Source organism: Bos indicus, chromosome 4, assembly GCF_029378745.1.
Source record: "Bos indicus isolate NIAB-ARS_2022 breed Sahiwal x Tharparkar chromosome 4, NIAB-ARS_B.indTharparkar_mat_pri_1.0, whole genome shotgun sequence".
In the NCBI taxonomy this organism is placed as follows: Eukaryota; Metazoa; Chordata; class Mammalia; order Artiodactyla; family Bovidae; genus Bos; species Bos indicus.
The window spans coordinates 103,185,582-103,201,324 of record NC_091763.1 but is presented as its reverse complement, the minus strand read 5'-3'; the positions used below and the strand labels follow the sequence as shown (position 1 = coordinate 103,201,324).

General features: G+C 36.2%; 1 protein-coding gene across 1 annotated transcript in view; it reads right to left on the bottom strand.

The window, feature by feature from the left end:
• Window positions 1-15,743, bottom strand: part of UBN2 (ubinuclein 2) — a 79,410-nt gene that overhangs the window by 26,467 nt on the left and 37,200 nt on the right. The window contains exons 4-11 of the mRNA XM_019959164.2: window positions 14,720-14,857; window positions 13,959-14,062; window positions 11,581-12,070; window positions 7,655-7,725; window positions 3,664-3,793; window positions 1,519-1,637; window positions 930-1,043; window positions 193-336 (exon numbers count right to left, since the gene is read on the bottom strand). Of these exons, the coding sequence (XP_019814723.2) occupies window positions 193-336; window positions 930-1,043; window positions 1,519-1,637; window positions 3,664-3,793; window positions 7,655-7,725; window positions 11,581-12,070; window positions 13,959-14,062; window positions 14,720-14,857 (1,310 nt within the window). The remainder of the gene's footprint in view (window positions 1-192; window positions 337-929; window positions 1,044-1,518; window positions 1,638-3,663; window positions 3,794-7,654; window positions 7,726-11,580; window positions 12,071-13,958; window positions 14,063-14,719; window positions 14,858-15,743) is intronic.

Below are 15,743 nucleotides of genomic sequence, written 5' to 3'. Positions count from 1 at the left end.
GTATCTCTATGTCCATATGACATTTTTCTTTTAAGTGAGTGAAGCTTTCAGAGTAGGCATCATCTGAGATGACTTACAGAATGTTAAACACACTAGGTTCTTAGGAAAATGAATGTAATGTGTGTGTATATATGTGTCTTTAACAACGGCAATAAGAGAGTAAAATAAAATCTAGGATGTCACATTTCTTACCTTGCCTGCATCCAGCCCTTAGGCCACAATGGTTTCACCTCTGTCTCCATAAAGGATTTAAGATAATCCTCAGCAGACTGGCTTTTATTTGGCTCTAACTCATAGCATCCCAATTTGATCTCAACAAGGTTACATAACAAAGTTCTAAACAGATTAAAAATATATATTTATATATAAATCTGACTGCAAATTGTAGAAAATTAAGCTTGAAACAGATTTTTTTTAAAGCACACAAATCTGACAGCAATAATAAAGAATATTATCTGAAGAATTCAGAAGATGACATGAAGATAAATAATTTCTAACATACATCATTCAGTGCACTATAGCCAAATCCCCAGTATGAGATAATTCCCTTTGGTACCTTTAATCCAGGCACCAAAGTTTAAAAGGAGTAGTCCTACAACTAAACCCTCTACTCGGAGTACAGAAATACTGGTAAGAAAGATGATGCGTTACACAAACATACTGAGTACTTCACCTCTCAAACCAGTATAATTTACTCAATAATAAGATTGGTTTATGAAAAGTACTATATGAAAATAAAAGTGATAGAACTGTATGGATATTAGAACCAAATTAATTTCTCTTGAATAAAATTTTCCTACACACTAACTTTTGGTTGCTTCTAATCGAATTTTCCATTTACTACAGAGTCTTTTTTAATGAGAAACCGTAAACACTGTACTTCTGCATTATCTATTTGGTTGAAAATGAAGGTTTTCGTTAAACCTTACCTAATAGTGTCATCCCAGTGGAATTTCTTCCTTGGTCCTATGACACGTTTCCCTGGTTTCTCCTCGTCATCTTCCTCGGACCCATTTTTTTCTCGTTCTTCATCTGTCTGAAACCTAAAAATGGAAAACATTTTATGCAGTAAAGTTTTAACCCAACATTGCTATAATATGTTCCTTGGATACTTGTTGAATTGCTTCAAAGACAGGGTAAATAAGGAATTTAACTTTCCACATAATACTTTGAATTTGAAGTGCATTATATAGCACTCTGGTAAATAAGATCTTCAAATTCTAATATAAAGGCATGAACACTTACTTATCTTTTGTATCCAACTGCAACCAGTCAAGTAGGTCAACCTGTGAAATGTCTTACCGGTGTCAGCTTTAGCTTTGATCACACACATACACAACATCAAAAGATCTTTTGCCTTTTACCCCAAAGCAACTGAGTGGGAAGTGATTTACCATTTAGAAAATATTCAATTATACCACTCTAGTGGTTTAGGTGGATTTCTACCTAAGACCAATCCCTAACAGCAACAAGTATTTCTCAAGTGCAAAAGCCAGTCCAAATAGAAGAGGTACATACTTGGCACACTTAGCCTGATTACGAGCCTGGCAGTCCTCCTGGTATTTGAATAGCTGTTCAGGCATGACATTGCTGACAGCCAGTTTCAGCTTTTGCAGAGGTTCTCTTAAACGATCATCCTGAGGGAAAAAAAACTAAAAGTTTTTTCAAGCATATTTACATAGCCTATTTTGTAAGCAGATCCTCAAAAGATGAAATCTGAGTTTTAGATATTGATCACACAATTGAAATGTTAGCATACTCAAATACAGACATTTTTTCTACAACGCTGACTTTTCATAATGTACATTAGATATAAAATTAGGATAACCATACTTCTCAGACAGCCAAACAGAGTCCCAGTTTTTGCCTGTTCAGTTCAGTTCAGTTGCTCAGTCGTGTCCAACTCTTTGCGACCCCATAAACCGCAGCACACCAGGCCTCCCTGTCCATCACCAACTCCCAGAGTCCACCCAAACTCATGTCCACTGAGTCGATGCCATTCAACCATCTCATCCTCTGTCGTCCCCTTCTCCTCCTGCCCCTAATCTTTCCCAGCATGAGGGTCTTTTCCAATGAGTCAGCTTATCGCATCAGGTGGCCAAAGTATTCGAGTTTCAGCTTCAACATCAGTCTTTCCAATGAACACCCAGGACTGATCTCCCTTACGATGGACTGGTTGGATTTCCTTGCAGTCCAAGGGACTCTCAAGAGTCTCCTCCAACACCACAGTTTAAAAGCATCAATTCTTTGACGCCCAACTTTCTTTATAGTCCAACTCTCACATCCATACATGACCACTGGAAAAACCATAGCCTTGACTACACGGACCTTTGTTGGCAAAGTAATGTTTCTGCTTTGTAATACGCTGTCTAGGTTGGTCATAACTTTCCTTCCATTTGCCTGTTGCCTCAGCATAATTAATAGTGTTCAATTACATTCTTAAAAATACTCCATGTTTGGGCAGTAAATTATACGGACACTTTAACAGTAATAAAATGATTAAATAGAGACCAAAATCTAATAAAAATAAAACACAAATATTACTAACAAGCATTTTACTTATTTCATGCATACTAATTAACACTGCAGCACACATGACAGTGTTTGCTATAAAATACCATTCTTAAAAATGCAAATCCAGTATCATGGTTTCTTGATGATCTTAAGAATTATATAGTTGAGACTATCTGCCTGGGAAAACGTCAAGTATCCATCAACAGTTAAACAAATAACTGAAATATATTCATATAATGGAACATTGTACACACATCAGTAAAAATAAGAGTCCCACTACACGTAAAGACAGATAAACCTGAAATGCATAATGTTGAGTGTAAATTAGCAAGCTGAAGAAGAAAACAGACACTCTTTCTCCATTTATATGAAGGTCAAAAACATGCAAACCACATAATATGTTTAGGGATACAAAGGTACATAATTATACCACATGAAGAAAAGCAAGGGTTAGATAAATGTCTTCTTCCATAGCTAACACTCCACAGTCCAGGAAATCTGCGACCTCGAATAAATTTCATTTGTTCATTAACCTGCTTGAACTGAGAAAGAATTGAATTGTTTCTCAATTCAAAAGAACCATTTTATTAATGGAAGTATACAACCTGTAACACAGAATTCCATGCCAAAAGCAGAATTAGGGTCGAAAGGAGGGAAAGGACTTGGATCTGGCCCAGCGTATGGAAGAACTTCCTGATATTGTAATGAAACACTTAGAGGGGTTGTAGTGGAAAAGAACCTAGCAAAACACAGATGATCACAATGAATAACCTTTGAGTTTACATGCAACCCTGTGATTCTTTCCACTGGTCTTCATACCTGTGTGAGTGAGTATATCTATACAGGTCCATTTCAGGAATAAGAAAATTGAGTGACACATGTCAGATTATTTGTTGAGGATAAAGTTGTGTCACCTGTGGAATGAAGTTATTTACCTCATCCAGGAAGCATCAGAAAACATTATTCTCACTGAAACTTACCGATTGTTGAAAAGCAATTGTATCCCAGGCCTTAAAAAGAACATTCTATGCTTATTAAATATATATACTATGACTATAAAGCAATTAATATGCAAAAGCAGCAAACAGAAACCAGTCTCCTTACAGGTTCTAAAACCCCAGATGCAGTTGTTATTGTTCCTCCTCTTACCTGGACATTGAGATGTAACTTCTTCAGACGTTTTACCAGTGTTTCTTTATTGCATGGCACGAAAGCTTCAAGGTGGGAGTAGACACCACTACGAATGACAGGGCCTAGTTCCTGCAGCTGTAACTCAATGCTGACCAAAAACAATAACAAATATGTAGCAGAGAATTTCTTTTAGGTAGTAACAAACAGGCAAGGAGACAGAGGCAGATTCTTTTCTCATTTTATACTTCCCTGATTTCCCAGACAGCATTGTTCAAGTAAAAAAACAAAAAAACCAACATAAATAACAATGCTATAAAAAATTTTCAATGAATCTAGTTTAAGAGTAGAATTTATAACCCTAAACAAGATAGCAAATAATTTGCTTTCCTTTTTTAAATTGAAATATAGCCATTTACGATATTGTGTTAGTTTCAGTTATACAGGAAAGTGATTTAGTTTTATATATATACTTTTTCAGATTCTTTTCAACTATAGGTTATTATGAGATATTTAATATAGTCTCCTGTGCTATACAGTATCTTTATCTATTTTATATATCACTTCATGTTAGTCACTCAGCTGTGTCTGACTCTTTGCAACTCCATGGACTGTAACCTGCCAGGCAAAGAATTCTCCTTGGGACTATAGCCAGCAAGGCATGGAATTCTCCAGGCAAGAATACCGGAGTAGACAGCCATTCCTTTCTCCAAGAGATCGTCCCAACCCAGTGACTGAACCCAGGTCTCCTGCACTGCAAGCATATTCTCTACCATACAGCAGTGTGTATCTGTTAACCCCTAAATTCCTGGAAATTCTCTGGTAGTCCAGTGGTTAGAGCTCCATGCTTCCATTGCAGGGGGCAAAAGTTTGACCCCTGGTTGGGACCCTAACATCCCGCAAGCCACGCAACATGGCCAGAAAAAAAGTCCTTAACTCCTAATTTACTCCCCTTCCGTGCAAATAATTTTTTGGGGGGTCTTTTACTTTTAATTGGAGAATAACTGCTTTACAACATTATGTTGGTTTCTGCTGTACAACACCACCACATGAATCAGCTATAACCAGATAATTTCCTAATGACAGGGATAAAGTCTCCATTTTTGCATAAAGCACAGGAACTCCACTATTAACCAAAAACTCATTTCATCAAAGAGATTTCATAATTCCCCTCACCACCCTGCAGCCGCTATACTAGAGTTACAATTTCTGTAAGTTCTCAGAGTAAATTTTCCTTAAAGGTGTTTGAAAAAATTATAGATTCAGAAGAGGCTACACACACAGATCATTTTATCCACCTTTTATTGGCCTTATTGTGCCTCCACTGCACAAACTAGGTATTTATTAGTTTATTCAATATATTCTAATTCTCCAGTTCCTAAAGGTTATTTAGCCAAATAGTTGCTTAAAAAAAAAAAAAAAAGATTTTGTAACAGCCACCATATTCTTAGCAGGACAGGTCTATAATAAATAGTTGAGGTTTCTTTAAGATGGAAGACATTATATCTGGCAGCTGCTACTGTAGAAAGGTGAGAACAGATTTTAATTTGAAGGCCAAGACCAAACTGGGGCCCTTGGTAGCAAATTATGTCCAAATCATCATGTTCTTCTATAGAAGGTGCTGACAGACTTAAATACTTTCACAAATGTAGGTGCATCCAAAGATTCAATTAACAGCTTTTGGAGAAAAAAAGAAACCAGAATCCCTGCCAGATCAAATGTACCTAACACTTAAAATATACACTGCAATTTCAGAAACAATGAAATGTGGAAAACTAACTATACGCCTTAAAATCGACAGTATAAAATTTTCAGTATTAGAGAAGCCAACCCAATAAAGAAATAAACGAACAAAAGTTTAAGACCTACTAGAGCCAGAGGGTCAAATGCAGAGGAGGTACATATGGAAGATAATCACTATGGTCATGAGTTCTGTGTATAAACATTTGGTTAAATAATGTGGTTAGAACGTATTAAAAGTCTAGACTCTGAGTAGGAGGCATTTTAGGCTTGTCCCATCATAAAAGGTTAGTTAAAGCTGAAAATAAAATAGAAACTTCAAATAGTAAGAGATTCCAAGTAAGAACAGATTAAATCAATGACCTACTTATAAAAATTAGTGGTTTCCAAAGAGGGGGTAACTCAGAAAGCACTGACTCTGCTCCCAAGCCCCTATTAGGCAAAAATTAGAGAAAAGGATTAACCCTAGAGGTTTCTGACTGTATTGGTCTATCCCAAATATACAAATTCGTATCTGAGAGCAGTTTAAGTACACATCCCTCAAATATATACTTTAATATTTTTTTCTAAGAATTCCAATCTTTTAGTATATGCTGCTGCTAAGTCACCTCAGTCGTGTCCAACTCTGTGCGACCCCATAGACGGCAGCCCACCAGGCTCCCCCGTCCCTAGGATTCTCTAGGCAAGAACACTGGAGTGGGTTGCCATTTCCTTCTCCAATGCAGGAAAGTGAAAAGTGAAAGTGAAGTCGCTCAGTCATGTCCGACTCTTAGCGACCCCATGGACTGCAGCCCACCAGGCTCCTCCATCCATGGGATTTTCCAGGCAAGAGTACTGGAGTTGGGGTGCCATTGCCTTCTCTGCTTTTAGTATATGGGGATGACTAAAATTTATCTGAAAAAATTCATGGAATTACTACCCCAAATAATCGTGTATCATATGCCCTTAGACAATCAACTCAGTACAGAGAAATAAGGGATTGTTTGTTCAGGAAAGTGTAAGAAGACAAGAGAGCATAAGAAAGTTACTAAAAGGGAAAAAAATTCAAAGCCTGAACACTAAGGCTTGTAGAATTACAGGCACACTCTCTGTCACAGTAAAAAGACCTAATCTAGTAAACTTGGGCTATTAGGTAAAAAGAAAAAGAGCCAGTTAGATCCCTGATCCTGGAATCTGGGGCAGCTCTGATGATTAATGGTTACACAGGTTGTTGAATCTAAGGTTTAGAGGAGAGCTAGGTAAAAGGAGGTGGCACTGACAGGAAGCATTTGCAAGCAAACTGAGTAAATCTGAAAACCCCTGGCTAAAATAAATAATAGGAACAAGAAATTCCTCTGTCTCCATGCTAGCAGCATACTAGGTTATGTGTTTTATGAGTCCATGGGACCAAAATGATTTTTTTAAGTACTTCAGGAAAAAGAGAGAATGTATTAATTAAAATAGTTATCAAAACCAGTAAACCAACTCATCCTTTATATCTCATGAGAAACTATCTCCATTATACATTTAAAAGACAGGAATCACAGTATTGGAAACATTGCCTCATTTCTGTATATATGATGCTACTAAACCACCAAAAGTAGGCATACATTATTTTCATCAGAAAGGAATTTACTGCTTTCCCCAGGACCACTTCTCTTTTGCCCATTCCTGCCTGTAGCCAATTATATACTCAATTTTTGGAACCATGGTCAAAATTTATAAGCCAATAGGTTTATAAATACAGCTTATTTGACCACAATCTTAGAACCTGCAATTTCATTAACATCAAATTCTACCTAAGGGTGAAGATTATCACTAATTTAAATACTGTTTGCATCATACAGCAGCTTTTACCCTTTCCTTTCCAACTGAACATCTGTCTTCTCTACACTGCTCCACTCTATCCCATAACAATGATTCTTCGTTAAACCATACTTTCCATTTGGATATAAAATGTTTGTGTGAATTTTAATGTAAACAATCAGAGATGTCTCAAAAAGATATCTTCACATAACATGACAAAGAATGCATTTAAAAGTAGGATTACATTCAACCCATACAGTGGTCACTTGCTCTGGCGGTTTTCACATTGGAAGCTTTGATTATACTAAGGGGTCACTGTACACAGACACATAGTTTTGCTAAGAAACTTTATCACACATGTCGTGAGGCCAAAAGGAAAGAGCTAAGGCCTGAGACTAACCAAGCAAGCAGCATCTGCACCTCAAAGGTCTACAATATTTCTCAAAGAATTCTTACAGTTTTTTAATCAAAGAAGAAAATTACTTACTCCAGAAGAATATTATTCATATCCTGTGTAAAGAATTTTTTCCTTCCTTCTTCATCAAAAAGTTTGGCAGCCTACAGAAACACAAGATTGTCAATATAATTCTCAATAAACACATTTGTTTCCATATCTATTTACTTTAGAATAAGCTCCTTGAGGGCAGGGCTAGAATTAGTTTCACTTCACATCCCAGCTATTACCTGGCATGACAGGCAATTAAAGGGTGCTGAAACAAAATTTAGCATACATAACATTCTTTCCTAATTTTATGTCTGTATTTCATTTTTCTGAATTTTCCCAAATTCAATAAGTTTTACATATAAGATTTTTTAGTGCTATGGGTGTCTTGTGTATTTTGAATATCTGTTAGTTTTATTAATTCTTTCTGTTATCTCTAAGATAACAGAAAGCAGCTGTCTCACTTTTTACTAGACAATACTGTCTAACAATATGTCTGATATTCTATATACTGTACACATTACCATGTGTAATCTTCGTTACAGCCAATGACACTGGCATTATAGCTCCCATTTTACAAACAAGGAACCTAAATCTTACAGAAATGACGTAATATGCCCCCAAATCACACTGCTAGTAAGTGGTGGATCCAAGACTCAGACCAGAAGCTTTCTGACTTCAACTGTATAACACTGTGACTCTATACAAAGATACTCAGCTTCTGCAGCCGGTCTGTGAAGTGAAAGTCACTCAGTCATGTCCGACTCTTTGTGACCCCATGGACTATACAGTCCATGGAATTCTCCAGGCTTGAATACTGGAGTGGGTAACCTTTACCTTCTCCAGGGCATCTTCCCAAGCCAGGGATTGAACCAAGATCTCCCCTATTGCAGGCGGATTCTTTACCATCTGAGCCACAAGGGAAGCCCCGCAGCCAGTCTGGGTTCCACTTAATTACTAACAATGAAAAAACTGGCCACGGTCATTACCAAGGAATAAATGAAAATCAATTCAACAAGGATAAGAATGATATTTTCATCACTGTGTCTCTTAACCAGTTTACCAGAAACAAAGAGTATGCAAACCAATACACTACCATAAGTAAAATTTACTGGGGAAATCACAAAAGACAGTTTATCTTAAGACACCCAAGATGTAAAACATCCTGATCCAATAATCTGAGCAAGAAATATGCTGACTCTGTCAACTTTGTTGATAATTTTACACTGTTTGACGACCTCAAATGCTATAAATAGATGAAGACAATTTGGGGGATGTGCCTCAGCATTTCTTAGAAAGGAGGAAGACTGGGTATGTGTAGGGAGAAGAAATATAGAAAGAAAGCCAGAATGAAAACTAAACTTTCCAGAGGCTGAACAGTGGAAGAATGTTACAAAGTGAGAAAAGAGCTACAAGAAGAAAGTCCTTATCAGACAGAGGTGAGCACTGCAGGCAATGATGAATCCTTACTTTCTGAGGAAAAAAACTATGTCCTATTTGAAAGAGAAAAATATGGAGAATTTACAGATACTAGCAAATGAAATTAACCTTCTTACTGATCACTTCCTAAGAGGTTAGGAAGTAGGTGTTTCAGTCCTGCCATGGCTACTACAGAGAGTTTTAGTATATGAGATATGACAGCACCTGACAAAACTGAAGCACACTCACTGCTAATCAGTTTTGTTTATTCAGTGGGAAAGAATGGCACACAACACAGTGGGCAGAGTGCAAGTTATATAAAGCTTGATGGGCCTCCCTTTCAATTCTGACTTTGCATCACAGCTTAGCCACTTCCACTCAGGGCACTGTCTCCTCAACAGTAAGTGGGCTCCTGTGAAGTTGTGGGTCCCAGGAGCACTACACTCAGTGGACAGTATAGTTATTTGCTAATAACTATTTGCTATTTCTTAATAATAATAGCTGTTATTATTAATTACATGTTGAAAAACCTGGATTACATCCCTAGCACTTTTATATTTAAACCATCAAAGAAACTAAAGATTTTAGGAGCCATATGGGATAGGAAAAAGCACATACCTTGGAGTCAGGTGAACCCTTGTGTTTAAATTAGGGCTCCACCACTTACTAGTTGTGGGACCTGACCAAGCTACTTAATCTACCTCCACTTAAGTTTGTTAACTATAAAAAGGAAATAATACCTGTACTTCATACACTGGTTAAGAAGATTAAATAAAAAAACTATATGATGATAAGCACAGAAAATAGCAAGAGTGAAAAACAAAAGAGGGGGAGGGAATAAAACAGAATATAAAAGAAAATGACAGAATAAAGATTATGTCATTATCATTGTAACAGCTGTAGGTAAGATAAAATCTTAATGAGAATCTTAAACAAATGAACTCAAAAAAGAGCTAAAATGAAGGGAAATGATGGGAAAAGCTATTCCATGCAAAAATAAAGAGAAAGGAATCCACAGTAAAATCAGACAATACTGAATTTGCGGTAAGAGACATTAATAGCACAGACAGGGCCATCTTCAAATGATACACATCACAACAGAGACCTAGCCAGCAAGAACCATATGGGCCAACAAATAAACACAGCATAGACATAAAGCAAAAATTACAGTAATACAAGCCATAAACTAAAAAACACTGGCAATGAGATACTTGAACACACTTCTGTAAGTCCTGAACTAACAAATTACCTTAAAATAAGTAAAAATTTTAGGGAATTTAATAAGCGATGAGCTCAGAAGAAATGCTAAAGAACAAAAAATAGAAAAAAAATAAAATTGATAATTAAAACCATGAGTCACCTGTTGGAAAAATTAGATAGATCTCTTGCTCCCCTAATCAGATACTTAAAATCTAGAAAGAGTTAAGAGAAATAAATACAACATGGGGATGATTAATAAATTTACAATGTGATTTAAACGGCTACTATAACCTTAGAAGAAACAAGTTATAGAATATACTTCTGTTAACAATTATTTTTTATTATTTAATAATTTTTAATAATCACAATAATTATTTTTAATAACAACATATTTGCAAATGCATGAAATAAAATCCAGAAAAATAAGTAGTTTAACTTATTTTTAAATTAAAATTTAAATATAAATTTTGGGTTGTCCCATACTAGAGGTGGAAAATGTCTGATTATCGGGCATGTTTCCCTCCCTAAGTGAAAAATACAACTTATATTGAATATATAACTTCTGTAATCAGGGGGAAAAAAAAAGAGGACTAAAAACATGGCATGGGTTTAGACAAACATGCCAAAGGAGTAACAAAAGGGGGGGGGCATTTTAAGCTATGTTTGGAACATTTTAAGTCAAAATAATATCTCCCTGAGATTAAAGGAAAAAGTGTACTCACATACCTGAACCTGCAGCTAAACAAAGATTATGTATCCAAGTCAATCGGCAGAGGAATCCACTGTGAAATGCTAAAAGCTCAACTCTTAAAAGTTTGTCTAGTGAGAACACAATGTGTGCTTACTAAAGCTGATTAGTGGGTCAGGACTAGCTGGTAAAATCAACTGTAGAATAACTAGTCAACAAAGTTGGACCAAGTTCAGGTACAGTTATTTGTTCCTACCTTCCCTGTATTTTCTTTACCAGGCTATGTAAGCCAATAAAAATTATATTTATGAAAATTATACAGAAAAATAAGATGAAGTGAGGTAATAAAACAGTGAACTGTATCCATGTCATGTGTGCATTTGTGTTCAATCACTTCCGACTCTTTGCAATGCCCTGGACTGTAGCCCACCAGGTGCCCCTGTCTATGGTATTTTCCAGGCAAGAATACTGGAGTGGGTTGCCATTCTCATGTTATAACTATACTTAAAAAGCCTATGCACAGATCCAATGCTTAAAAGGAAATATAGAAAATAAAGTTACTTAAAAGTATGTTAGGATTACAGGTTATTATTTTTGCTTGAAAATAAGTATTTATTGCTATGTTTATGCAGTAAATAAAAAACAAGAGAATTATCCCACTTACTACACGGAGGTCTTCAATACGTTTTTCAAGGAGGACAGGCAGACCCTCTGGGAGTGTAGGTACCACCTTGGGCATAACTTGAGAGGCATAGGTTGGCTGGGTGGTGTTTCCATTCTCTCCCCCTGACTCCGAGAGGGGGCTACCATTAGAAGCAGCATCCAGTAATCTGTCAAAGTCGAAATCATCTAGCATCTCTAGGGCATTTTCAGCTTCCTGAAATAGTTCATGTTCGTTTGTGCTAACAAAGATGGGGAGGTCCGGATCAGCACTGGTCAGATTCAGGTCTGAGACATCATTTCCCAACGCTACAGCAGCAGAGGGGGGTTTATTCAGAGAGGAGGTTGAGAAGTTCAGTGGGGTTTTAGGGTTAGATTCCTTCTTTAATGCATCCTTCTCTTTCTGAAATTTTCTTATCATGGCAGCTAGAGAAAGAGAATCTTTATAACGTTTCTTCTTTTTTTCAGATTTGTGTGAATTTAGAGCCATAACTCTGTGAAGAAAATAGTGATCAGTTAGGCTATGTATGATTTCATAGGTTAAAACCTCATGGAAATAAGGAGGCATAGAGTTAAAGTAACATCATCTTCATCATCTGGACTGTCATTTATGAAAGGCAGATGGGTAAATGGCCATTAGAGTGAATAAAATGAAGGGGATAAAGTCAACAGAAATAAACAACACTGAATAGAGCTCTGGTTTATTAAGTACACAAAGTTAGGGAAGTCCCTCTGGTCTAGTGGTTAGGACTCTGCGCTTTCACTGCCAAGGGTGCAGGTTTGATCCCTTGTCAGGGAATTGAGATCCTGCAAGTCAAAAAAAAAAAAAAAAAGTAAAGTATATGAACTTAAACTTCTACACCTTTTGGAATGTTCTTTCTTTGCCACATCTATAAAGTAGTCACCTAAAGAATTAATGAAGTAAAGAATTGCACTTTTGCTGAAAACAGAGCTGACTTTAATCACAACCAGAGAAGCCTACATAGTATACCTTCAAACTGGTACCCCAGGTGGTTCGTGCTACAAACTGCCAAAGGAATGCAAAATCCTCTGTGTCAATCTGTGAGCCTTCATTCATCACCATGTCATCTATCCAGATCTCATTCTGTCTGCTACTACCTTCTGATACTTCTTCACTTTCCATTCTCTCCGAGGGTGTCGGATAGATACATGTAATTTTCAGTGACAACTTTCTCTCTGTGGGGATTATAAGGCAAGGGTGGTCTTGGTTTAGCCATCAGTTTCTCTAAAAAATCTTTTCTAATTTCATTGGCTTATATGCTTCTATGGGCACTACAGAAACTAAAAATGATGGTTAGTGCTTTGAAGGTAGGCCAGTGTTTCATTTCATACTATTATATATCCAAAACCCAGACAGTGTCTGGTATGCAGGAAGTGTGTTTGTCACTCAGTCGTGTCCGACTCTTTTGTGACCCCACCGACTGTAGCCTGCCTGGCTCCTGTGTCCATGGGATTTCCCAGGCAAGAATACTGGAGTGGGTTGCCACTTCCTCCTGCAGGAGATCTTCCTGACCCAGGGACTGAACCTGTGTCTCCTGCATTGGCAGGTGGATTCTTTACCACTGCGCCACCTGAGGGGCTAAATATGTTCTTATATTAACTCTTGGGATTTTGAGAGTCCCAAATTCAGATGTACCTCTTCCTCTGCTAAGGAGGGGAGAAAAATCCAGCCTCTCACAAGTTTTTGTCCCTGGGCTCTATTTAAAAAAGCCATAGAGAAGTAGGGACAACTGGTAGTTTCATAATTGCAAGGTACATTTTATTCTTATGACTTTTTATTCCATTTCTCTCCCTCGCTCTCTTTTTTTTTTTTTTTCTTGTGGCTGTGCCTCTCGATGTACAGGATCTTAGTTTCTAACCAGAGATTGCATCCAGGCCCTGGCAGTGAAAGCACCAAGTCCTAACCACTGGACTGCCAAGGAATTCCCTCTTATGACTTGTGACCAGCATTTAGAATAGCTAAATAAAATGAGTGACTTTTAAAAAAATATTAAAACGACCATCAATCATTAACACAAAGACTACTGCCAATTCTCAGACCCCGGGTATTTGTTTTAGTGCAAAAAATTAAGAAAACGTGTTCCATTTTTCAAACTGGTTCTTGTTGATAAAATGTTGTAATGAGCAAAATACTTCATGAACAAATATGTAAATCTGATCTAAAACACCTAAAGTCTCTAAGATGACTGCTACTTAATAATAAATACTAAAATATAAGTTAATAGGTCACTGACATTTATAAATACTGTATTAAATTAGATCCAGCTAAGTTGAACTAATTAATGTTAAATATATCTTTCTAAAAAAGAGTGCTTGTCATGCTACAATACTAGTTCCCTCATTACGTCTATTTTCACTTACCCCAGTTGTTTGGGTACTTTTTTTCTTGGCTTCTTCTCCTTTTCCCCTTCCTCTTTCCGCTTCCTCTTCTTCATCTCAATATCATCTTCTTTTATTTTGGGAATCTATAAAATGATAAAGTACATCACTTACCTAAGTATTACTGCTTTACTCTTTGATGGTATCAATCCAGCATCCAGGGAAAATGGTTTTACTCAAATTTAGGGGTGCATTAGAATTACTTATTAAAAATGCAAATTCTTTGGGTCCATGAGAATTCCCAAACCTTGGTTTTGGTTATCTGGGGGAGAGCCTTTTAATCTGCATTTTTAACAAACATTTTGATAATTCTGGTGAAAATATGTCTTTGGCTCACATTTCAGGAAACATCTAAAGACATTTTAGTCATTTCTTAAATACAATATATATATTCTATAAAATTTGCTTTACATCGTAGAACAAGCAACTGCTAAACCAGTCATTTCCATATTAAGTCTTAAGCTATCCTAGAACCACAACCTTATCCAGAAATAGTGGATTATTAGACTAGATATGGAGAGAGAAGTTTTAACAGAAAATATAACTTATTATGATATAAAAATATATTTCCCCATATTTATATAATTTTACTTTAAAGCATGTAATTAACTATAAATTCATTAAAAAATGATTAGCATTTTACTTTTCCTTATATTCACAGCTGTAAAGCACAAGTAAAATTCAAAAACCACATCTTTTTAATTGAATCCTCTCATTGCTGTTGAAGTATTGGATAAACTCACTTTGGGTGGCTTGTGCTTTTGGTTGTCTGTGGTATCGTCTTCTTCAGTATCTGAAGCTTGGCGAAACTGGAGAGTGCCAGTATTTATATAAAAGCCTCCATATTTTGTTGTTAGAGAAGCAGGAACTAATTCGTCATACTAGATTGAAAAAAATTTTTCAGATGTATCTTACTATCTTTAATTCTATAAATACGTCAAAGAAATTCAATCCTGTCAGCATCTTCCTTACATCTTAACTACAAAACTAACTGCAATGAAGATGTCTGTGAATAAACTTAGAAAAAGTTAGTATCTGGAACAGAAATGAGCTCTGATCATCATTCAGTATTTGTCAAAAAAAGAAACTTCTCAAACACTGAAGCTAATTCTAAATATATTGTCTGCTGAGAAAAACTTAACAATCACTGCTATTCTTAATGACAAATGGTTCTGCTCAGAAATCAAAACAAGTTAAAAAAGACTAATGGCCAGACGACAAATGAACTTCATTTCTTACCAATATTGGTATTAATATATAATTTTATTCATAGATAGATTGTAAAAATTAAAGGTTATTTCTTCTGCCTTAGTTCTAAGCTTTTAAGTAAGGAATATTTTTTAAATATATAAAACAAAAATAAGTTTTAAAGGGAAGTAGAAAAAGAACTGTCCTGTTCAGTAAGCATACACTGAGAATCCAGGTACTGCTTTGAAAAAAAGATTCAAATTGTATAAATCAATATGAAGATCTGGTCTAGAATATCACAGTAAGCTGATGTCCTCTAAGCTTCAATTTTTTAAAATTTTATGTATGTATGTATTTATGGCTGCACTCGGTCTTTCGTTGCTACATGGGCTTTCTCTAGTTGTGGAAGTCTGGATTTCAAGGTTTATCTTATCTCACCTGAAGAAGAAAAAACAAGCATTAAATGGAAGGTCAATCTTAAGTAAATGAAGGTGTTCATGGCAAAAGAGAAAAAAAGGAACTACTTGTCTAACAGAAGCAAGATACCTGCTACCTGAGGTCCCCAGAACTCTACTTAAG